This window comes from Gymnoscopelus microlampas, assembly GCF_963454915.1.
Source record: "Gymnoscopelus microlampas genome assembly, chromosome: 10".
Classification (NCBI taxonomy): Eukaryota; Metazoa; Chordata; class Actinopteri; order Myctophiformes; family Myctophidae; genus Gymnoscopelus; species Gymnoscopelus microlampas.
Window position 1 is genome coordinate 9,668,962 of NC_139947.1, and position 26,045 is coordinate 9,695,006.

Below are 26,045 nucleotides of genomic sequence, written 5' to 3' on the forward strand. Positions count from 1 at the left end.
AAAATGCATATGCACGATCAAATAGATATTTTAATTAACTGATAATGCACACGGATAACAACGATTTATCAGTGTCACACACAGTAAAAAAAACATAAGCGCTTTCGCCCGTCATTCTTAACCCATTAAGACCGGGAACGCATCTGGGTCGAGATTTCTTTGGTCTATTCAAAAATAGCAGAAATACAAGCTCACAGCGCGGCAGACCGAGTGCCACGCTGTGAGCTTGTAGATCTGCAATATTTTTGGAAAATCGTGACATTGTGTGCAAATCTTTGAATATACATATGTTTTTTAATTGATATTTGTAACTCAAATCTTTGCTTCTGGGGGATTCTACAAAATGTCTTCTAAATCTCTAACAGTTATTTTTGGAAAAAAGCGTATGTTAACTTGTTTATACATGAGTGGTTCTCAAACTTTTTCATGTCAAGGACCACCCAAAATTACACGTATTTGGCCGCCGACCCCCATCTCAAAATATGTTGTTCCAGGGATATAATATATATATTCAAAGATTTGCACACATTTTCACGATTTTTCAAAAATGGCAGATCTACAAGCTCGAAGCTCTGCTATTTTTGAATAGCCCAAAGCATAACATAATGGTTTAAGTGGTTATACACAGATGCGTTCCCGGTCTTAACGGGTTAAACGTATTAACGCGCCGTCCTTGAGTCCACCTTGAGTGCCATGCCTCTTCATCCCGGTGGCCTTTTATCTGCTGAACCTTTAATAAATGGCTCTGTGTGTGAAGTGGTGCAGAGCCTCTCCATAATGGAGCTTTATCATGACCGAATCACTCACCTTGGAGACCTCTGACCCCTGCTGCTACTACTATGCCTTGAAGACGCTCACATACCGCTGCATTAAGTGCACTTGAATATCGACGCTGTCGGGTGTAAAGCGCATATGTCCCGAAACTGTAACTTTTCATGGAAATGGTAAAATGTATATATACTTTTAACACATTGACTGACAGGAATTAATTCATTAATAGGCTCTATGCACAGCAGCCATATTGGGAATGAATTGGGCGCCTTTCTTACATCCTTCACAGGTGTTACCAATAATACTAATGAAGGCTCTGTTCCATTCTGGTCAACCAGAGTCAGGGTGCTGATAGTGTGCATGTTGGCTCACTGGAAACACTAGTGGGTCTCAAAGTGTGGTCTAGGGACCCTCGTGGTACCTTGAGGGGGTGTAACTCATGAGAGTGTACAAATGGAACCAAATGGACCCTCCCGGGTCCATTTGGTTCCATTTGTACACTCTGAGAGTTATGGGGGTCCTTGAAATTAAAAAAGTTTGAGAACCACTGTGCTACACTAAATGGAACAGAGCCTTCATTAGTATCATTGGTAACATCTGTGAAGGAAGCAAGGAAGGGGCCCAATTTCTGTCCAATATGGCTTATGTGCATAGAGCCTATTCATCATCCTTGCCAGCGTGTTTACCATATTTTGAAGATCCACGGAAAGCCACGACGCGGACACGGATGTAAACAAAGCTGTCTTGGGGGAGGGAGGGGGGTCTCGTCTATCCACCGGAACATAAACATTTTTACAGCGATCGTCCGTTCTGTTGTTATCGGCAGTTGAATAAGGCTTGTTTTCACCCCAAAAAAAAATTGAAATCTGAGCTGATCTCATAACATAGGAGTGGACAGAAGTGAATCTTTTTGGGATGACGTCACATCCGTCCATTCCTTCTCTCGCAGTCAAGGGATCATTCATGGGTTGAGGAGGAGCGCCTTCTAGCGTAATTTCTTTCTTTAAAAAAAAAAAATTAACATAGATCTACGTCAATGGCAGTCAGTCAACGGTTCGATTTGAAATGACATAGATCTAAGTCAATGGCAGTGAATGTGTTCAAGACATTTCCATGAATGACCTGTAATCTAAGGTAGTTATTTGGTCAGTTTGGTCTTGGTAATTTTTCATTTGTTCAATATTTATAAAACACACAAACAGACTTAACTACTTTCACTTTCATGTCAAAGTAATAAAAAAAAGCCAAAATAGCAGATCTCTGCTGTCCAGCGCGAACCTGCTAACTCCAAAACGCTCATTGTTCAGGAAACGAAAAAACTAAATACGTTTTTCAGGAAATGAAGAAAACCTTATATTTTTAAAACAAAGCAATACTGCCTCATCAAAGTTGGTATAGTGACTTTATATATTGTGAGATACTTGCATGTGTCATTATATTATCAACACTTTACCCAAATCCAGCGCAAGTGGAGTTAGTAGTTTCAGACGAGCAGAAATCAAGCTGAAATGGAGTTAGTGTCCAAACAACAGTAGCTCCATGCACTCGCTGCTGAGGGAGAGGTTTCAAAAGGGTACAAATTCCCAAAAGCTAACAATGGATCTCCAAGCTCACAATGCATCACAACAACGTGTGAATTAATGCCCTGATGCTTCATGACACTTATTATATAGGCCTACAATAATAAACAGCACTTTAAATATTACAATAACTTCTGCAAAGAGGTAGTAGAACTTGCGCGACAGAAATGCTATGAACTCCTTTCTTCTTGTCACATTGCTCTCCTAATTAAACACTTCATACTGTAGATTTTAGAAATATAATGACTTGTTTTCATAACATTAGCGTCAGTGCTACAGCAAGTTTGATAAACAGGTACACTGCATAGTTTTAACAGACTACGGCGAGCTTGTTTACGTGTTCCTCCTCCTTGCTCACTGCGCAGCGCGCTCTGCTCATGCTGTGAAAAGGCAGCACTGAAGAGGAGAGGGGGGAGTTGTTTGTTTTTGACGGACAGTTTGAGGATCCAATGGAGTTGGGAGTTTTTGTCAGAGGCACTTTTTATTACTTTTCATTGGATTTTACACAGACGTAAAGGGTGTTCAATAGCGTTGATTTATGGAAAAAAAGGAAAAAAAGATGAAAATTGAGTTTTCATCTTTTCAATGGAGTGGAGTATACGAGAAAACTAGAAATGTTACGAGGTTTTCTACCCAACAACAGCAGCAATGTGAAGTGCAGTCCATGAGAGGAGCGAGATCACTTTATCATGACAGAATCCTTCACCTTCTCCACCCCTAACCCGTCCCATTGATGCTCGACGCGCTGCATTAAGTGCTGCTTGAATACCAAGTGAAGTTCCATGAATGGAGCGATCCTCCTGAGAGGATCGCCAGAGGGATCTTCTCTTCTGAAGCCTATATTCAGTAAACACACTGGCATGTTTTACATGATAATAGTGGTTCCCAGTGGTGGAAAGTAACTAAGTACATTTACTCAAGTATTGTACTTAAGAACAATTTTTAGGTACTTTTACTTTACTGGAGTATTTCCAATTGTCTTTACTTTTACTTCTACTTCACTACATCTCGGAGGCAAATTTTCTCATTACACTGTGCGTGTAATGAGATTGCCTCATTACACGCACAGGGGTCCGGGGGTCTCGGAAAAAAAATTGGAACGGAGATAAAGCCATGTTCCCACAGGAAATAAACAGGTAGTAAATGAGCCGAAAGAATCATGTCAATTACGGGTCTGTCGTCATCTGGCAGTGAAAGTATCATTCATAGGGTAGCGAACAGCGCCATCTGATGGAAAACCACTGAAAACACATCTCGTCATTCTCGTCAGTGGCAGGCTGCACCCTGGCAGAATCTGACAAGAAATCTCGTCGGAGGCATGCAGGCAAAGAGTTAAAATTGGCTACTGGGACACAGCCACGCCACTCTCACTCAGACATAACCATGAACAAATCTGATACGCCCATACAGTATATAGGCAGGAATACGGCCACACCACTCTGACTCAGACATAACCATAAACAAACCCAATACGCACATGTATAGGCATGCCACTATGGCTCAGACATAACACCGATACGCCCATAAACAGGCATGTCACTATAACTCAGACATAACCAAAAACAAATCCAATACGCACATGTATAGCCATGCCACTACGACTCAGACATAATCATAAACAAACCCGATACGCCCATATACGGGCATGTCACTATAACTCGGACATAACCAAAAACAAACCCGATATGCCCATATACGGGCATGTCACTATAACTCGGACATAACCAAAAACAAACCCGATATGCCCAAACACAGGCATATAGGCAAAGCCCTTGACACTAGGACTCAGACATATTGGTCGGATCGTAGGTGTGAGGGCTGCGTAGCAGCCTGAACTCTAGATACAGTATGAGGGCTGCCCGGCATGGTGATGTCGTGACCCCCGGTAGTGATGCAGAGTTGACCCTCTCATCCAAACCGTATGCTGCATGTGCTTAACTCATTGACTGCCAACAACGTCTTTTGATGCCTGTTGTGTGTGTTTAGTTCTTTACACTAGATGGCACTCTTCGCTAAGATATGAGTGACCATTTCAATCTCAGTCACATACAGAACCAGGAGATCACGTGATCGCAAAATCTCCTCCACCATTCACTTCCTGGTTATCGTATTTGGAAAAATGCCTTTTTCCCGCTTCCCTGGCTTTCCTCTGCATTTTTGAGGAGACATGCTATATTCTACGGCCAATAACTAGCGAACGGGGTTTCGCGATAATTGTATTGTTTTTTTCCATAGAAGCACATAGAAAGCCTCCGTGTTTAGCAACGATCAGGGGATCGATCATACTGGAGATACATATTCTGTGACTAGTTGAAAATCGCTGGCAGTGGCCGATCTATTTATTTATTTACTCTGGCAGATTCGTGAATTAACGCCCGAAAGTAGCAGATCCACAAGCTGGAAACTGGTGGATCTGCTACTTTTGAATTAGAAGTCTTGACAGTTTTGGACGTATGAGGTTCCCACCCGACAGACCAGATGCCCATATAAGGATCAGGGTCGAAGAGGCTGAGGCTATCATGCTTTGTGGATTGCCCAAGCTTTGCTTGACATTTGTGCCACTGAAGCAATATAAGCGATAAACACGCACATTAGGACTCCAGTGTGTTGTTCAGGGTGAGTCTTTACAGATTTACAGTGAGAGATGTTCCACTGGACGGTACATGTGAACGGACGACGACTGGACGTTCGTGAACTAAATCACTGTGCCGCTACTGCAGTGAAGCACGAGGTGTACGCCTTTGGAATATATCATCATCACAACAGGACTGTGATTAGTGCCCACATTTTCAACACAGTGTCTTTGCGCTGGAGGTCGTTGACCCCGGTGGAAACTGGACGCTCCCAAGGCGGGAGGAGGGTGGCGAGGGGAGAGGTTATCAGGAATCTGGGCCACACAGCGGTGCTAATAGAATATATCGTCTATCTCTGGGGTTCTTTTAACTGCAACGTGCTTCATGCATTTGATGTCGACGCCCACAGATGTTTCGAACCCAGGGTGTCGGGGACTATTCCAGGGGAGAGGGGGGACCACTCAGCCTGTGTCTTGGGGAAGGTCATGTTTATCCACGGAGGACACCACTGGGAGACTGGATTTACTAATGACACCTACAGGTTGGACACCGCCACGATGGTCTGGTCTTTAATTAACACCAGAGGCTCTCCTCCACCTGCTTCAGTATGGCACTCTGCCACCATCATCGGGACAAAGATGTTTGTAATTGGGGGCTGTGTCCAGTGGGTGAACCCCTGCAACACCATCAGAGTGTTTGACACAGAGACCAACTGCTGGCTGAGCACACCTTGTGCACAGCTACCTCCAGGAGGACATTCAGGACATTCAGGACTGGCCTACAATGGAGAGCTGTACATAATTGGTGGTGAAAGTTGCCTGTGGAAATTCAATGCAGAGACCTTTTCCTGGACGAAGGTTGAGCCCAAGGGGAAAGGACCGCGTCCAGTCACTTGGAAGTGCTGTTTCATGGTGGGAGATCGCATCATCCTCTTTGGGGGATATGAATATGACCTGCAAATCCTAGACTTGAGTCCTAGTCTGAAGACGTTATGTAAGCTAGCGGTTATTCAGTACCGTGTGGAGCGGTCGGAACTCCCACATGACCTTAGGGGGGAACTGAGAGCCATGACTTCCATCAGAACACTGAAAGCCATTGTCAAAATGTTCTGTTCACAAATGAGGGAAGTATTTATCTGAGTTCAAATACTTCCCTCTCCCCCATGTCATGTGGTTTTACCTGCTATAGACATCCTGGCTCCTAGACACAAATTTGCATTTGTTTGTTTCACCTCACATGCTAAGTAGTGGTAAAGAACAAATTGGCTGGTTTATGGCTGGGCAGAAATAGTTGAAATATAGGTGTTTTCTGCCCCTGGCTGGAACAAAGGGATTTATAATTATTTTTGTTTCCAGGTGTTTATCGATGTTAATCAAGCAGTTGGGGTGGAGGAGGGATTACAATATGTTGCCATTTGGTGGCATAGGTATATAAGACACCAGCATTCATAGTATGACTGAGTTCAGACTGGTAGGTTGCATACATTTCTTGTCCTGCTGAAATTGTAAGTTTGGAGCTCCAATATACTGTGACCTTGTCTGTGCCTTTTTTTGTCTATCTTATTTGATTGAGTTCCCATGACTATGAACAGCATCAGAACACTCCTGGTTTAATTGAGTGATCCTGGGCGCTACACTCCCCCCACAGCCTAGGGAGCCCTCAGGGACGAGCTCATGCATCCTTCAATGCATGAGAGCCAACTGACCTTCTTGTCACCTGACAGGGGGGAGTTTCCCTGGTAGGACATAGCGCGTGGAAGGAACACGTTATTCCAACCAGTTCCCTTCCATCAGGCGCCCCGGCTGTCATGGGGGAGGATTACTACATGTTTTTGTGAGGGTATTAACTACCCTAGTAGACACGGGGAGAACATACAAACTCCACACAGAGTAGGCCCTTTCGCCAACCCCACCCAGGGTATGGGCGCTGATGACGCGGAGGAGAAGACACGCCCACAGCGGGACCTAGCTGTGAGGCGACAGCGCTACCGACTGCACCACCGTGCCCCCCACGAATCTGCTATTTTCACTACTTCTTAACTCTTCGCCAACGACAAGATTTCTCATTTGATTCTGCCACTAACAAGGTTTTCCACCAGTTTGCCATCCTATGAATGATGCTTTCAGCGCCAGATGACGACAGACCCGTATCTGACTGATTGCTTTATCTCCATTTCTGTTGCTTTGCGGCAAAAACAAGCCACATTCAACAGGCTACAACTAAGCAACGGATTACCGCGACCGGATATCCCCCCCGAGACACCCCAATGCGTGTAATGAGGAGATCGCCGTGAGGACAGCGATAACGGAAAATATTCCATGATTTTTCAAATGTTGGTAAAATCGCTCGTTTTCGCTTACCACTATTACTCTGGCAGTTAATGAGTTAATGTTCTCAGGTTTTACATAAAGCACTTACATCCAGCACCTTTCGAGAGCAAGCTCCCAAGACAGAACATAGACACTAGTGTACTATGCAGATATAATAATGTTGCTCACTAAAGTTAATTATGGCTTTTTCCTCCTTTTATAATTGAGTGCCCTCAGATTTTTCATATATGTGGATTACTTATTCACGTTTTTGTCATTTAGATTAGTTGTTTTCTTGACCACACATGTTAAGAATGTTATTTAGATGGATGTTTAGACAGATGCTAGGCTTGTTATGTTAGACTAGGAGCTACAGTAGATGCTAGTTCACTATGCAGATATATACTGGTTACTTGTTCACATGTTTTTGTTATTTTGATTCTGGGAGGAACATGCATCGGAAATTGCTGATCTTCAAGCTCACACCGTGTGTGACACGTGACGTGTTGTGAGCTTGCAGATTTTATTTATTTTAAGAGATTTGGTGTCGAGGGAAACGGTAGTAGACCTACTATAGTGCCCTGGGGGACCCCAGTCAACTATGTATATATATATATACTGCAGGGTTCACGTGGTTAGGGTTTGGAATTCTCTGCATGAGACAAAACTCACTGAACTCTCTGTCTGTGAAAGTCCTCGTCCTCTGTGAAAGACCCGTTGAGCATTCTTTACACAAACACTCTGTAGTGCATTGGTTCTCAAAGTGGGGTCTGGGGACCCCCAGGGGTCCTTGTGGGGGTACCAGGGGGTCCCCAGCTAAATTAGTCGATAAAGTGTCACAGTCATTTTAACCACTTTTTTACATATTTTATACTTTGGTTATTCAAAAAATAGCAGATATAGCGCGGCTATGAGCTTGTAGATCTGTAAAAAAAAAAAAAAAAAAAAGCTTTTTTTGGGGGTACCTGGCACAACACATTTTCAGGTGGGGGTCCGCGGCCAAATACATATCAATTTGGGGGGCCTTGGCACAAAAAAGTTTGAGAACCAGTGCTTGAGTCAAAGTATAGATTGTTGTTGATGGGCAAAAAACCTCCCATCTCCATAGTGTAACTTTTTGTGTTTTTTTCCCCCGTAAATTAACGCCCTACTTGATTGATTGAATCCTTTATTAGACAGACATATAAACAGCACGAGGTACAGTAAAACATTTGAGCTAAAATGATAAAACAAAAAAAGGCCTGGGGACTCGTTTCTATTGTGGTCCTGTGTATTGAATTGATCACACTACAGCGTCACACAAAAGCATCAAAAGTAGCAGATCTACAAGCTCAAAACGTGTCGCAAAAGCGACACGTTTTGAGCTTGAAGATCTGCTACTCTTGATGCTTTTGATTTTGAATCTTGAAAAGTAACAGTTTTGGATATATGAGGTTTCCACCCGACAGAGAAGAGATTCTCCTGGTCAAATATCATTCAACTTCAAGGGGAAGTTGCTCTGTCAAATTTGTACCGGAGTACTTTGTGGCCATGCACAGTTTGATCATTCATCCCATAGCTTGGGGCGCTATATAACCATGGCGACGGCTCCCATAGGCCAAACGCCGAATAGAGTTAAACAGAGTTTCGGAAAAAGGCTATTAAACAGCCTGAATTTGGGAAAAGGTGAAAAATATGTTACACGTTGTCTGCACATGGTAATGATCACGGGGCCATGTGCAAGGTCAGGTGTTGTGGTGAACGCAGCGAGGAGGAAAACCCGCTCACTAAGTTATAGGAGGATATATAATATCTAAAAATACAAATACTCAAGTACAGTACAGATAGGTTCATAGGTCCGGTATTTGTAGTGCGACCCCCCCATCCAGTTATTACACTGGCCCGGAGCGCAGTCCGAAAGAAAGAGAAAAGAAGGAGACAAGAGAAAAAACATGGGACAAGACAGAGAAGACTAGACTAGGACACAAGAACTCAGTCACACTGTCAGTCACAGCAGGAGGGAGTAGAAACTAAACACACACGCACGCACACACACACACACACACACACACACACACACACACACACACACACACACACACACACACACACACACACACACACACACACACACACACACACACACAACCCACAAAACAAGTGCATGAACCTAGGAGTCCTCTGCAGTCAAAAGGTGGGTCTTAACTCATTCAACCCGGGAACGCATCTGTGTCATTTTAGATTTTTAGCTATAACCATTATTTTTTATACTTTGGCTATTCAAAAATAGCAGATCTACAAGCTCATAGTGTGGCACAGAGTTTTAAACAATATATATTCAAAGATTTGCACAAATGTTCACGATTTAAAAAAAAATGCAGATCTACAAGCTCATAGAGCGGCACTCGGTGCCGCGCTATGAGCTTGTAGATCTGCTTGTATATCTCCAAAGAAATCTAAAATGACAGAGATGCGATTCCCGGATTGAATGGGTTAAGTGTGTTTTTTAAAAGTCCCTATGGTGGGGGGCCGCTTTGATCCTCAAAGGGGGTTTTGTTCCACTTCCACGACTCACACAGCTCACCCGTCCTTATACTGTGCTAGACCGTGGAGTCTTCATATACATCTGACTGTCAGATCTGAGTGACCTGAGTGGGGGTTGGCGAAAGGGCCTTTCTGTGTGGAGTTTGCATGTTCTCCCCGTGTCCCCTAGGGCATTGGCTCTCAAAGTAGGATCAGGGGACCCCCAGGGGTCCTTGAGGGAGTTCCAGGGGGTCCACAGCTAAATGATGGATAGTTAGGAACCAAATGGACCCTTAAGAGTCTGTAACTCTGAGAGTGTACAAATGGGTCCATTTGGTTCAATTTGTACACTCTCAGAGTTAAATTAACATTGATTTTACAATATAAATTGGGTTCCCAGAGATAGAAATGCCATTAAATGGGGGTCCGTAGCCTAATGCATATCAAACGTGGGGTCCTTGAAATTAAAATGGTTGAGAATCACTGCAACAGCCGTTAAAATCTTCTCTTATGGGGGTCCCTGGTGTATCTTTTGAAATGGGGGTCTAGTCAATTTGGGGGTCCTTGACATGAAAAAGTTTGAGAACCACTGCCCTAGGGTAGGCACCCTCACAAAAAAACATGCAGTAATCCTGGTCTCTATACTGCCTTCCCCTGGCCAAGGAAGAATGAGCTCAGTTTGGGGCTCTCCCCAGGCTGGCAGAGGGAGAGTAGCGCCCAGGATTACAGCTTAGGCAAAAAATGTGAACAAATGGGTTACAAAAAAAAAGAAGGAAAAAAAGATCTGAAAAGTAACCTGGTGCTGGGAGATTAGTCTAAGAGTTCCACAATATAGGGAGGTGCAAGACCGTTACGGGCTTTAATCGATACTCAAACAATGTACTTAAGTGCAGTCCACTGGATCAGACACATCTGCTGGAGTGAAGCCAGCAGATGTGGTTGGTCAAGGAGAGATGACATGGAGAATTGCTGCTAATTAGTAATAGTATGGATGGTTTAGGTTCAGGCAAGGGTGTCTAATGCAGTGCTTCACAAGCGGTTCCACGTGGCTGCATCCCTTCCTTATTGGGAAACGGCTTTAGGCTATTTGTTTTCCTCTCCTTTCCAATCCCCCCCCCCCCCCCCCCCCCCCCCTGCCTGGTGGGACTTGGTGAGGCCTGGGGGGCGGGGCGTCTTGGTTTAAAGAGAACAGTTAATTGCCACGCACACAAAAAAAAATCACCTCTGCGTGGATTTATGAGTCAGTCGACGTTTTTAAAACCTTTCTCAAAGACACCAAATTTGCAATTCGGGCATTTAGCGGACACTCTTCTCCTTGTCACCAATTACGTCATGACTCATCACTGAATCACTGCAGAGGGTGTGTGTGTGTGTGTGTGTGTGTGTGTGTGTGTGTGTGTGTGTGTGTGTGTGTGTGTGTGTGTGTGTGTGTGTGTGTGTGTGTGTGTGTGTGTGTGTGTCCTACCATAGTTGGGGCAGCAGACCTTGAGCCAGCAGACAGAGGACAGAACGGTCAGGTTGGTCAGACTGCACAGGCCAAACAGAACGCCACAGAACGCATACCCAATGCACACTGTCTGGGTAAACAACCACCTGCAGAGAGAGAGATACACAGCACACACACAGAGAGAGAGAAAGAGAGAGGAGGACAAATTCAGTTACTTTATCCATTTGGAGCTTCTCCTCCTGATCATGAATGAGAAGACCCCCCCTCCCCACCACAACCCACATGCAAGCATCCCACGACCCTGGGCTGTGAACTCTGACTGAAACTCATCAAGCATACAGAAAATCAGAGAGAGAGGGTTCATGTATTGCCACATCATTGATCATTGTTTGTTTTGATGGCTTGCTTAAGCCATTAAGACCAGGAAAGCCAAATACATTTGGGGGTCCTTGACATGGAAAAAGCACCACTTAGAAGACATTTGTAGATCCGGCGTTCCCGGTCTCAATGGATTAAAATCCTCCCACCACCACACACATCAATATGTCAGTCCTCCCACAGGGATGAGGGTGTTGTGTTTCCCTCTAGGGCCACTGATCTGATCTGTGAGGGTCAGTGTCTTCAGTCCCTCCTCCCACACATTAACCACTCGAACCCTCGCATCCCTATTCTGGGGGGAACATTAGCCCGAAAATAGCTGATATACAGGATAGCTTGTAGATCGGCTATTATTGGCAATCGCGACGCATTGTGAGCTTGTAGATAGGCTATTTTCAAATGGCCGAAATGTATATAGGGCTGAAGTGGTTAATATATGTTTTGTAATAATAATCAAAATCTACAAAGTAACTAGTAACTAGTTTTCAAATAATTGTAGTGGAGTAAAAGTATAATATTTCCCTCTGAGATGTAGTGGAGTAGAAGTGAAAGTGCAGAAAATTTGAAATACTCCAGTAGAGTAAAAATGACCTCAAAAGTGTACTTAAGTACAGTACTTGAGTAAATGTACTTAGTTACTTTACACCACTGAGGAGAGGAGAGGAGAGGGTGTGGGATGGGAGGAGAGGAGAGGAGAACTCGACTCACTTGTGAGCGTAGGACGACGGTATGGCCAGTGGGAAGAGGGTGACCGTCATGCCCAGGTCACTGATGGACAGGTTGACCACAAAGTACTCTGCCGGCTTCAGGGAGGACTTCTTTCTATAGGCCACGAACAGCAGGATGCCGTTCCCCACCAGAGACAGCACACCTGGCACACACATGAAAGCAAGTCACACAGACAGGTGTTACCAAACATCAAAAGGGTTCCATACATGCCGTCAGCAGGACATATGTCACATGTCTATTCACAGGCTGTGACATGTCCATATTATTATGTTTCAGTGGGTCTTAACCTTTTCTTTTTTCTCCAGCTCCGGATCATTTGCACACACAGTGGTGGAAGAAGTACTCACATGTTTGACTTGAGTAAAAGTATTAATACTCCAATGCAAAAATTCTCTGTTACAAGTAAAAGTCTGGTGTTCAAAATTGACTTGAGTAAAAGTACAAAAGTCTTGGCATCAACATGCACTTAAAGTAACAAACGTAAAAGTACCAAGTATGCAGAGTGTTTCACAAGTGTTCAAAATGTATAAATATCTTTCGAAAATAGCCGATCTACAAGCTTACAATAACGCCTATCGCGTTGCAACACATTGTGAGCTTTAGACCGGCTATTTTCAAATAGCCAAACTATATATGGATAAAGACAAGTGGTTAATGCATGTTTTGTAATAATACAAATCTACATAGTAACTAGTAACTCAAGTATTCAAATAATTGTAGTGGAGTAAAAAGTACAATATTTGCCTCTGAGATGTAACCTGACTCTGCCAGATGGGGGCGGTATTGAGTTTCACATGTTAACAATCCACCCTCCATCTGGGCTCGCTCAGAGAGTAGGGCTACTCCGCACCGCTGCGGGTGCGAACCAATCAGCGGCTGCTAGGGGCGGGACCTTGGCGAGAACGGATGTGACACCATCTAGAAGCGTTTATCGCGCTGTAGTTCTTTCACGATTCATCATGGTTGAATCTATCTATATATACAATTTGAATCCTGCGCCATGTCGGTTGTCCGTATGCGACGCCAGTGTGACGGTGTGACGTAATCTGACATCACGATGACAACGCCAGTGTGACGTAATCTCACGACAGCATGACATCACATGACATCACATCCTACCTATAAATTCTAGGATGCCGTCAGATCACACCAGTTCGACGGCTTCCATAGTGATAAATAGTAATAATCTATACAAGGAACTCTCTCCACCACAAGAACTCTCTCCACCACAATGACGACAACTTCACCAAAGCCACAACGGCTGGAGATACAACGCCAGACATGGCGCACTGCAAAGTGAACGACGCGTCACGCTAGACGTTCGGGCCGCGTAGCGGCCCGATATATATATACAATTTGAATCCTGCGCCATGTCGGTTGTCAGTATGTACGAACGTTGTATGTGGCCAGTGTGACGTAATCTGACATCACGCCAGTGTGACGTAATCTGACATCACGATGAGACGGTCGTCCCGAAATCTATAGTGTGACGTCATATGACATCACGGTCGTGACATCACGATGAGACACGCCAGTGTGACGTAATCTCACGACAGCATGACATCACATCCTACCTATAAATAGGTAGGATGCACCAGTTCGACGGCTTCCATCCTCAACACAACCCACGCCGACGACCCTTTACACAAATAAACTGCTAACTTCATCTCCTGCGATTTCAACTATCTTTTCACATTGTACACCACTGCACACTCCCCACAGGTCTGCCATACCAGGTCTGAGTAATCACAAAGTGGGTTTTGGTCATTGGAGAGGTGATGCACGTCACCTCTTTCTGAAGTGGGTACTTTCAAAGCCTGCCGTGGATTTAGGAGAGCACAAAACTCTCTCACACTGTGAGGTGCCTGTAAGGTGGCACTGCAAAGTGAACGACGCGTCACGCTAGACGTTCGGGCCGCATAGCGGCCCGAACTTCTAGTAGTATACAAAAGAACTACTGCTGGCGCGGCTACTATACGTCATGTAGACACGTCAATATGATTGGTTGATAGAAGGTGATAGACAGACGGTCCCATCCAATCACCTGCCAAGTAGCTTTATCAAAAGGGACCGCCCCTTCATCGATTGTGCTACCGAGGTCCCAGATGGAAGTAGCCTGTGAAACAAATGTGACGCAAGCTTCTTCCATCTGGCGTAGTCAGGTTATGGAGTACAAAAAAGAAGTACAGAAAATTGAAAATACTTCAGTAAAGTAAAAAAAATCCTCAAATTTGTACTGGAGTAAGTGTACTTAATTACTTTCCACCACTGCTAGCACAACAATCCTCAAACGCCACGCCCCCTCCCTTTTCCTCAGGTCTGGTGGTGATGCCAACCTCCTGGACATCCCCAAAAACATAGAAACAAACCTGGGGGATGACAGGGCTTTCTCAGTTGCAGCCCCCTCCCTTTGGAACTCTCTCCCAGCTCACATCAAAGTTCTGACAATTCTTGTCAGATCCTGTGTATAGTTGAGACATGACCTTTGACATGATCTACGTGTCTCAATAGAAGAGCAGGGAGACACAATACAACCACCCCAATTGTATAAGTTATATTGTATTAACATACTCTACCATACGGATTGGACAACATTGTATTCATTAAAAAAAGTTACATAGTGCCAAATAAATATCACTTAAACCACCTTCAATAGGCTAAACACGCCGGACCACACAGTATGGTTAAGTATAAAAGAAAGTAGAAGTGAAACATTCCTGCACATACGTACTGTATAGTCAGTAAAGGGAAAAACACAGAATTGAATGAACTCACTGAAGACAGTGTAGATAGTCGCCATGACACAGTCATTCTCTTTGGAGATTTTGGACGCAAGCGAAAATCTTTCGGAGTCATTTCCCATCTACAGAGAGAGAGAGAGAGAGAGAGGGTTAGAATTTTAAGACCACTTTACATTCACAGGCAATCACTTAGATCTAGGTTTTTTTTATTCCAAGAGAGGGCGCTCTAACGCATTTTAGGAATGATCCCGCGACTCACGTAGAAGGAATCACCGGATGTGACGTCATTCCAAAAAAAGTCACGTCCGTCCGCTCCAATGATGGGATTTTGAGAAAAACTGCTCTAGCGCCATTATTTATTTTCAGAGAGAGAGAGAGAGAGAGAGAGAGAGAGAGAGAGAGAGAGAGAGAGAGAGAGAGAGAGAGAGAGAGAGAGAGAGAGAGAGAGAGAGAGAGAGAGAGAGAGAGAGAGAGAGAGAGAGAGAGAGAGAGAGAGAGAGAGAGAGAGAGAGAGAGAGAGAGAGAGAGAGAGAGAGAGAGAGAGAGAGAGACAAAGAGAGAGAGAGAGAGACAAAGAGAGACAAAGAGAGACAGAGAGAGTCAGACAGAGAGACAGAGAGAGTCAGAGGAAGAGAGAGAGACAGACAGACAGACAGACAGAGAGAACACTTCTTTAATTGTTGTTTCCGCCCTTTTTTTGCGTCTATGTTTAGGCTATTACAGTGATGACTAAACACAAACAGTGAGTCATCCAGATGCATTAAGCCCCCTGCGGGCCCCCCTGTTGTCATCCTCTGACAACATAAGCTATACAATAACAAACACTGTGTATTCCGACATATCTCATTATGTGCTATAATGGAACAAAAAACACTTCCACCCCCAGCACAAAGCTTTCTCTGCTTCCGGCCTGTTTAAAAAACACTTAAACCGTATGTATAGCTGGTTGACTGGAATCCCCCAGGGATCTATACTAGGCCCCCTCCTTTTCCCCCTCCACACTGTCGTCACTGAAACATATGGGCAATCATTCCCCCCCCCCCCCCCCCCCCGATCTTAAAATATGTTGAGAAGCAAAGATTTGAAGCATAGATTTGAGTTAAAAATGTATATATATATATTCAAATATTTGCGCACATTTTCACGATTGTTTTTTTCAGAAATAGCAGCGGGCTATGAGCTTGTATCTGTTATTTTTGTGTTAAAGTGGATTCTTTGTTTGACAGGCAGCAAATAGTGGAGGTTGTGGAGTACTGGTGTGATATGGTCTCTGGAGTGGGTACTGGTCATAGAGTTAAAATTGTGCATTGTGAGAAATGGCCGGGACATACTGCATAATGAGTACTTTTACTTTCGTACACATTTTTGGATGCCTATACTTTTGTACTTTTACTCGAGTAAATGTTTCATTCCGGACTTTTACTTGTAACAGAGTACTTTTCCCACCACTGACTGTAGGTGCTGACCAGCATTTTAAAGTGGATTCTTTGTTTGAAAGGCAGCCAATAGCAGAGGTTGTGTGATATGGTCTCTGGAGTGGGTAACGGTCAGTGGTGGAAAAAGTAATCGAAAAGTAAAACTATCAATACTGCAATGTAGAAGTACTCTGTTACAATTAAAATTCCGGAATTCAAAATTTACTTGAGTAAAAGTACAAAAGTATTGGCATCAAAATATACTTACAGTACCAAAAGTAAAAGTACTAAGATGTTTGAAAATAGCAGCTCTACAAGCTCTACAAGCTCTACAAGCTCACAATGCGTCGCGATGCGACGCATTGTGAGCTTGTAGATCTGCTATTTTCAAATAGCCTAGGTATAAAATAGGGCTAAAGTGGTTAATGTATGTTTTATAATGTAATAAGTCATATCTGCAAAGTAACTAGTAACTAAAGCGTTCAAATAATTGTAGTGTAGTAAAAGTACAATATTTGCCTCCGAGATGTAGTGGAGTAGAAGTAAAAGTATAGACATTTGGAAATACTCCAGTAAAGTAAAAGTACCTAAACATGTTACTTAAGTACAGTACTTGAGTAAATGTACTTATAGCTACTTGACAACACTGGTACCGGTGAGCAGGCAGGGGCAGCTGAGTGAGCATCTTTGCCTGGTACTCCACTTATATGCATGAGCCTATAGGGACTCTAATAGTCCATGTGATGAATGGTGCCTGCAGTAGTGTGGTTAATTACTTGGTGTCCCAACAGAGCATAGACACACACTCTCCTCCAGCCTCCAGCTCATTCCTAAGAAGTGCACGAATAGATGGATGTATGTTTTAAGGTCTGTACCGCGTCCTGTTCATTCATCCTCTGGCAAGGCGTCATGCCACATTATTCACACTGTCTTGTATAAGGATTGGAATGAGAGAACGGTCTGTAAGATGCCAACTACAAAGGGTCAGAAGTACTGAAAAGTCTTTCTTTGCCCCCGCCACGGAGATCATGCCTTTGCCCCCCAGAGAGAACAGGCTCTTAGAGGACTCTGCAAAGCGAAACACTTTCGGTATTGGCAATCATGCAGCCCCCATGTATCCTTATTTCTTAACCCATTCAATCCGGGTACGCACTTTTTAGATTTCTTACAAGCTCATAGCGTGGCACCGAGTGATGCGCCATGAGCTTGTAGATCTGCTGTTTTTGAAATATCCTGGTACAAAAATATTTTTTGAGACAGGGGGTCCGCAGCCAAAAATAAACATCATTTTGAGGGTCCTTGACATGAAAAACTATGAGCGCTATGAGTTTGTAGATCTGCTATTTTTTTTTAAGTCCTGAAGATTCGTGCAAATCTTTAAATATTCTTCTTTAAAGCGAACATTTTGTAAAATATTTTTATTCCAGGGACCCCCAGAAGCAAAGATTTGAGTCACAAACGTTTGCTTTAAAATATATATATATTCAAAGATTTTGCACACATTTTCACTATTTTTCTAATAAAAAAAAGAATTATATATATTAAAAAAAGAAAAAAAAATAGCAGATATACAAGCTCATGAGCTATATATGAGCTTGTAGCGCTGCTTTTTTTTTAATAGCCCAAAGAAATCTTAAAAAAAACGACAGAGACGTCCCCGGATTGAATGGGTTAAAGGGCCATGAAACCCCGGCCCATTTTGTAGTTTGTTTTCCAGTTCAGGTTAAAAACTACAACAGATTAAAAACATGGCAGACGAGTAAGCAACTAGTCTGGTTAAAACGTTTTCTTTTGTGTTTGTTTATCTGTTTGCTTATAAGTTAGACGTTATCAAATAGAAACTTCAATCCCTTTCCATTCGCACAAGAGCTATCCTCTACTCACCATGGGGAGAACTAGAGATGAAACGGAGGAAGTCGATGGAAAGTATGGGATTGAAACATGTATGCACATTGACCATTTTCCTTCAGTGACCATGGCTAGAGGGGTAAGCAGGGATATATTATATTGCATGTCAATACCGTACTAAACATGGCCCTGACAGGGCATAAACTCAACCTCATAATTTATGAGAATCATTTAAATACATATTCATAGGCTCTCTGCTCAAAACAGTGGCTACAAACTATAACCCCAACAGAGATCAGCCTATTTTCCCCCGCCCCCCAGAAAAGGGATGATATAGGTTTGATGAGTTTAAACCACTTCATTTCAAACCTTTATTCATTCTCGAAAGACATTGAGGTTGCCCTCATTTGCAGTGTCATCGAGATACATCACAGTACAATTTCATTTTCATGTTTACATCAATATTCATATCAAAAACAAGACAAAACAGAACCAAATAAAACAACCTTTCCCTATCGTGTGATACAACACAAATTTAAAAGCCATTGCAGACCCTTGTACCCCAGCATCACTATTCCATCCCTAACACAAAATTGTTGCAGATTATACTTTTTCATAGATTTCATAGATGGCTTCATAGACTTGTTTGACAGTAACTATCATCAGTGTTGGATTTGTGTTAATATGTATTTTCAGACATTTAACGGTTTAACCACTCAATACTATTTAAACCCTCAATACTTAGTAAACTTGGCCTTTGACTCTGTACTTGGTCTGCTCTTTTTTTTCCATCTACGCCAAACCTCTTTGCCAAAAATAGCAGATCTACTAGCTGCTATTCTCTACATCTGCTATTTTCGGCAAATTTGAAGGGGCAGGGGCTGGAATTTCAAAAGGGCACTGAACAATTACCATACTGTTAGGCCCGAAAACCCAAATAACCCGAAGATTGGACCTTCTGTTCCAGAGATAATGGCCAAAACATCTTGAAAGTGTATTTTTGGCCATTGTCGCCCGTTTTTCTTTAATAACACAGGCTACGAAGGTTGGGCGGCGACAAACTAGATACCTGAGTAAAGTTCACTTTGAGTTGCATCCAACACATCCACTTAGGGTGACCAGATCCAACCAGGGCCAATGAGGGACAGATGAACCCGTTCCGTGGGACATCGCGGGACTCATGCGCGCGCAATTTTTTTTTGCGGATCTGGGCGGATTGGGTTAGTTTTTTACCAGTTTTTGTTTACTTTATTTCGGTTTTAGGGTTAGGATTCGGGTTAGGTTAGGGTTATGTTATTTAATTCTTATTTTTGCCCGATTTGCCCGATTTATTATCAAAAAAATTAAACATAATTACATTTTTATTTTTTGCAAAAAGTGGGGGGTATGAAATCTTCTCTGTAATAGGAGTATGATAATAATAACTATAATAGAACTACTATGCAAATAAAAACTTGGATCTGATGGATAGGGTTCTGTGCAGACTGCAGTCAATTTAGAAACACTTGGTTGGACCCTACCTGCTCATAGTGTCACTGTTGGCAGGTCCATTGCTCCTAACATTATCAGAATGGCTGGGCAGCTGCTAAATCCTCTGATCTCTGATGAGCATAACATTCTCCTCTTCAATACCTTCGGTTTACCCCCCAACTTGGAAGCAAGCACCAGGAGGTTGTTTGTTTATAATTATTCACAACGTGGTCACTGGTCGTTAGTTTGAGTCCTGGCGGGGTCTATTATTTTTTTTTTCTTTTTCCTCGGTAGCTTTCACTGTTTTAAAATACTTGTTTAAATATGCACACTTTGCAGCTTTTGCACAGATAGCTCTTGTATCCTCTTATATGTTGTTGAGCTGCTGATTATTTTCTTTCCGACTTGTATTCCACCAGCAACACGTGATTTAATTCACTGTTCGTTCACAAGAACGCGGCCGCGGCCGCCTCGTCCAAAGAAAAACACTCGCCCCAAAACACACCCGCCCCGGGTATATCTGGCGGCCTCGGTCGGCGAAAAACATAGGGGCGAGTGTGTTTTGGGGCGAGTGTTTTAATTGGGGCAGCGTTTCTCTCGAGTCTCGACAGACACACACACACACACACACACACACACACACACACACACACACACACACACACACACTCACACTCGGCTCGCCCCCTGATGACAGGCTCCACTGCTCCGCTGCGCTGCGCACAGCCAGTTAATTGATAAAATCAAGATTTTAAACGCATATTTGAAAACAGCGTCTCAATTTGCAGGACGCTTGAAAAGTCACTGAAATGCGGGACTGTCCCGCACAAAACGGGACATATGGTCACCCTACATCCACTGCCATTTCCGTCGGCCTTACCGTTCGGCCCCTATAGGGCAGTTTCTTTTTTTTTTTTTCTAGTCTGGAGAGGGCACCTTCCCGGTATTAATGGGTTACAGAAATACGTCACTAGATGGAAAGATAGTTTTTTTCTAAAAGGGCAGGGGCTTGAGCCTCCTTTCATGTCTATGTGTGCACGTGCCTGGTCCCCCCATGGATGCTAGGGTTCAAGTGTTTTTTAAAGATTATTCTTTTTAAAAACCCAGTAGTAACTCTGAGGGCCCCCTGAGGGGTCCCCTGTTGAGGACCCCTGGTATGGAGGGTTTAAGTGGTTCTATCACCTGGAGCCAGAAGACTCCAGGAGGCTTGTTTATAATCCAGAGATTAACTTCAGAGGAGCAGAAGCAAAGAGGCCGTTTTAACCCATTAAGGCCTGAGGCCCATTCTAAAAATGTCTTCTGAATCCTTTTCTGAAAAACCTACTGTATGACGCTATATCAGTGGTGCTCAAAACTTTGTCAACTTTGTGGTCTGTCTTGTGTGGTCTGTCTCCAGTAAAATAAAAGTACCTAAACATTGTACTTAAGTACAGTACTTGAGTAAATGTACTTAGTTACTTTCCACCACTGAATATCACTTATAAGACGATATCTCATTTGGCTGACCAGTTGAAACACTTTTATAACCCATTTATCAGTAAAACATCCTGTAGTTACCGCACTTTGGCTTTGTAAAGTCTGTGTAAAGATGAATGCAGTGTGTAAGAAGGTGCTCTGTGTGTGTGTGTGTGTGTGTGTGTGTGTGTGTGTGTGTGTGTGTGTGTGTGTGTGTGTGTGTGGATGAGATGAGATGAGATGATTTGGGTTTTGGGGCATTATGTATGAGTGTTCAGTTTTCTGAACATTGATGAGGCTTGCCTGGAAAGGCTTCCTTCTCTGGCTAAAGGGCAAACATACAACAGAGGTTCACCTCCTGGAAGAAGTCCTGAGGAGCATTTTATAGCTTCCAACATGATGTACAGTATCAGGCGTCACTCACAGAGCTTTTTGAGAATTCCTACCCTCATCATAGAGCTTTTCCAAGTCTACCTGGACTCTCTGAAGCCAACATTGTCTGTCCGCTTTCTGGCTGTTCTATTTTCATTCATGCTTCTAGAGAAGGCAGCTGTATGTTGCACCTTGCATGCACCCAAGAGCAGGCGTGTATTGGTGATTTGTTTTTTTGACGTCACACGTGCGGTCGTGCGCACGGCACACACGCAACATTTTATTTTACCTTAAAGTAGGAAACATGTTTGTATAGGAAATACATACATCATACATAATCTGAAGTTTTTGACTTCTGTGTACCACAGCAGGTCAAACTGCCCACTCAAGCACTTTGCGAGCAGTGGAGGCGAGACACCACAGATTAGAAGAAAATGTCATAGGTTGGTTCAAAAGCCTATTAGGTAAACATAATTGGTCTCGTAGCAATCAGATGATTTAGAAAAAGTGTAGTGTGTTCTCTAATTGCAGAGCTTGACATCAAGGCAAGTTTATGAGTTGAGAAAGCAGGATTGTTCATGCTGATGGTCTTTGCTTTGAATTGTTTCAATTGTTACACCTTTTCAGTGTATGTTCTTCTAATATTCTTTGAATAAATCATTGTAAAATGTTTTATGTTTTACGATTTTGGTATATAGCATTATGAGTAATTAGTAGTATGAATATATAATTACACAGTGTTGTAAGTCAATTATAATGCAGTATAAGCACGTTTATAATGCGTTATGTGTAATACATGTGTTACCTTTGTGAAAAAGTATCCTAATTGGAAAACACTATGATGAAAATCTACCAAAAGCGGCTTAAATACCACTGTGTAGTAGTTAAAAAACGTCAAACATGACATAGGAGTATCTATGGGTTGCCAGTAGTGCAGACACACCCCAGGATACAATAATTTAAAGATGATTTCCAGGGAAAGCGCTTTCCCGTTTTTGAATGACACTCTATTACTTCCAGAGATGAAAAGGCAAATAAGCTACCAGTCAGCAAGGTCTATCATATAAAAACAATGATGCATAGTCATTTTTAAAAATCTCAACTTTTGCCCACCCAGACGGTACCGATTTGTTAAATTTGGAGTCTTGTGCCCATGGACTCTGTGGCCTTTCTGACACATCATTCTATATACTGTATAGGCTATCGTTGCTGTCGGGCAGAAACCTCTTATCTCCATATTTTATTTTGAAAAAATCCCGTAAATTACCACCCTACTTGGTTATACTACAGCGTCACACAAAAGCAGCAAAATTGCTGCTACTTTTGCTGTTTTTCTGTGTTTTATTTATCCTGAAAGGGAACAGTTTTGGACAGGTTTCCACCCGACATAGACAATATATGTCAGCGTAGCCTACATAGCGTAGCCTAGAGTCAAGTGAACAAAAGGAGTAGGCCGTGTACTGTATAAACCCCATGGGGGGTGCAATACGTTAGTCCGACAGACCGTTCCTCCGACAGCGCATGCCTCCGACGTTTACTATACTAACCCTATACCAAACCCGAACCCTAACCCTAACCGCACGCGGATGCCACATAGTCGGAGTAATGGTCTGTCGGACTAACGTATGCCCCCCCCCCCCCCCCCCCCATGGGTGACTCTGGGTCCACTAAGTATTAAGGTTTTAAGTAATATCTCAAGACAAATTCTCAAATGTACAATGAAAATCTGTCAGCACCATCGATATACAGTTGTATAGAAGCTTGTGGTGAACCTACTGTAGTGAACCTACATCTCAAAATACTTTGTTCCAGGGACTCCCAGAAGTAAAGATTTGAGTTAAAACATGTTTGCTTTTAAAAATATATAAATTCAAAGATTTGCACAAATGTTCATGATTTAAAAAAATAAATAGCAGACATACAAGCTCATCATAGCGCGTCACTTCGTACCGCGCTATGAGCTTTCCAGGTTTTAATGGGTTTTTAAGTAATCTCTCAAGACCGATTCTCAATTTTACAATGACAATCTGTCAGCACCATCCATAGACTGTAGTATAGAAGCTTATAGTGGCCCTGTATAGCAGGAAGCAAGCTGGAAATTAGTATTTAAAGGGGGTGCTGCAAGCCATGTCTGATTTATTGTTATTCAGACATTTAAACAAGCTTTTGCCCTCAAAGGTTAAAGCGTTTTGGTTTGATGCCCAGATTGGGGTTTAAGTGGCTAAAAGGTCACTCCATGCAGACGAATGCTGCAAACCTCGTATCATTAATGCCCTACTTCATCATTACGAGTGTCGCACAAAAAGAGAAAAGACTGTGAAAAGAGCAGATCTACAAGGTCAGAGAAAACCAGTGGTGGAAAAAGTACTCGCATATTTTATTTAAGTAAAAGTATCGATACTGCAATATACAAGTGAAAGTCCGTAAAATGTACTTGAGTAAAAGTACAAAAGTATTGGTATCAAAATGTGCTTTAAAGTACTAAAAGTAAAAGTAAAATGTATGCAGAATGTCCCGTTTCACAAGGTAATATGCATCAAATGTATTAAAATCTTTTGAAAATAGTTTTTAATAAGTTTTACTAATAGTATTTGATAAGTTTAGAAGAGGTTAATGTATGTTTTGTAATAATAATTCAAATCTACAAAGTAACTAGTAACTAAAGTTTTCAAATAATTAGCAGTGGAGTAAAAGTACAATATTTGTCTCTGAGATTTTGTGGAGTAGAAGTAAGCGTACTAAAAACTGGAAATACTCCAGTAAAGTAAAAAAAATACCTCAAAACTGTACTTAAGTACAGTACTTGAATAAATGTACTTAGTTACTTTACACCAGTGGAGAACACATTTAGACAAGACTACAACAGACTCAGACCTACACAAGACAATGTACATGCAAATTGTGTCAACATAATCCTGAGATCGGCAATTTTCACTATTTTAAAAATTGTTAAAATAACAGATTAAAAATTAGCAGATTTGCGCTCGGGTGGCACAGTGGTAAAGTATCTGCCCACTGAGGTCGTGGGTTCAAATCCACCGTGGTGCATCCGGCTTTGTCGAGCATCTATATGAACACAATTGGGCCGTGTTCTGGGGAGGGAAGCCGGGCGGGGAGGATGATAATTGTCACTGCATGTACTGCTACGTACATGGGGGGCGGGCTGGGCTGGGGGCGGAGCCTGTCAGCAGGGAGTGTTGCGCGGGAGGAGTAGTATGAAGGCTCTACGTCCTCCCGGTGGGGGCTCCTCACTGATAGGCGAGTCAGTAGGATACCACAGCAGTGACTACACAGAAATGTGTGGGGAGGAATCAATTGGCATAACATTTAAATTGGGGAGAACAATGGGTAAAAAAAAGCACAAAAAAAAAAGGACCAGATTTGGACATACAAGTTTTCCACCGACAGCGATGATATCAGCTGATAGGGGTGGTCTTGACAGAGTTCAAGGAGCTTATTGGGGGGGCAGGTGCAGATTCACCAATCATGACCTGCCTAAACGAATGATATGAGCTACATAATTGACTGTCAGCTAATTTTGCCTCGCACATAATAAATATGAAAATGTCTCGCTCATATAGCCACCTCCTATTATATCTACCACCGGCAGTGAACATAAATGAAGAATAATTGCTAAGTAATTGTACTGAGGTACATTAATAAATGTACCTCAGTACATTACATAGACAAATATTGTACTTTTGACTCCACTACATTTCTACAAAGGGACCCCCCGTGAACCCAAATTAGCAAAAATACATTACAAATGAACCACTTATTTCAAAAATGTTGAAGAAACTCATCCAAAAGCTCACAGTGTGGTGATGTGACGTGTTGTGAGCTTGTAGGTTTGCTATATTCGAAAGCTACAAAGGAAATGTTTTTATTGTAATTTGTACTTTTGAATACTAAAGTGTTTTTAAGCAAGTACTGTAGTACTTTACGTCAACTTTCAATCTTAGTTGGGGAATATTTGATGAGGAATATCTATACTTTACTGGGGTTCAGTACTTTGTCCACCCCTGTCCATCACCATGCTCGCAAGTCCATCTAATTCATCACATGCTGTGTAGTCTCACGTGAGTCAGACTGTTGCCTCCCAATTTCAAATGCTTCCGTCATACAGTCTGGAGCCAGTGGTGTACATTTACTCAAGTGTTGTACTTAAGTACACTTTTGAGGTACTTTTACTTTACTGGAGTATTTCCAATTGTCTATACATTTTCTACTCCACTACATCTCAGTGGGCAAACATTGTACTTTTACTCCACTACAATTATTTGAAAACTTTAGTCACTAGTTACTTTGCAGATATAAATTATTACATTATAAAACATACATTAACCACTGTAGCCCTATTATATACATAGGCTATTTGAAAATAGCCGATCTACACAACTCACAACGCGTCGCATCGCGACGCGTTGTAGATATGCTTGTAGATATGCTATTTTC

At 42.6% G+C, this 26,045-nt stretch overlaps 2 protein-coding genes across 2 annotated transcripts in view; one reads left to right on the forward strand and one right to left on the reverse strand.

The window, feature by feature from the left end:
• Positions 1-15,152, reverse strand: part of opn7b (opsin 7, group member b) — a gene marked incomplete at both ends in the record, with an annotated part of 37,078 nt that extends 21,926 nt beyond the window's left edge. Inside the window, 3 exons of the mRNA XM_084068953.1 lie at positions 11,201-11,328; positions 12,269-12,431; positions 15,065-15,152. Coding sequence (XP_083925079.1) covers positions 11,201-11,328; positions 12,269-12,431; positions 15,065-15,152 — 379 coding nt within the window. The remainder of the gene's footprint in view (positions 1-11,200; positions 11,329-12,268; positions 12,432-15,064) is intronic.
• Positions 1-26,045, forward strand: part of LOC311053419 (E3 ubiquitin-protein ligase TRIM39-like) — a 479,738-nt gene that overhangs the window by 91,946 nt on the left and 361,747 nt on the right. The window lies entirely within an intron of this gene.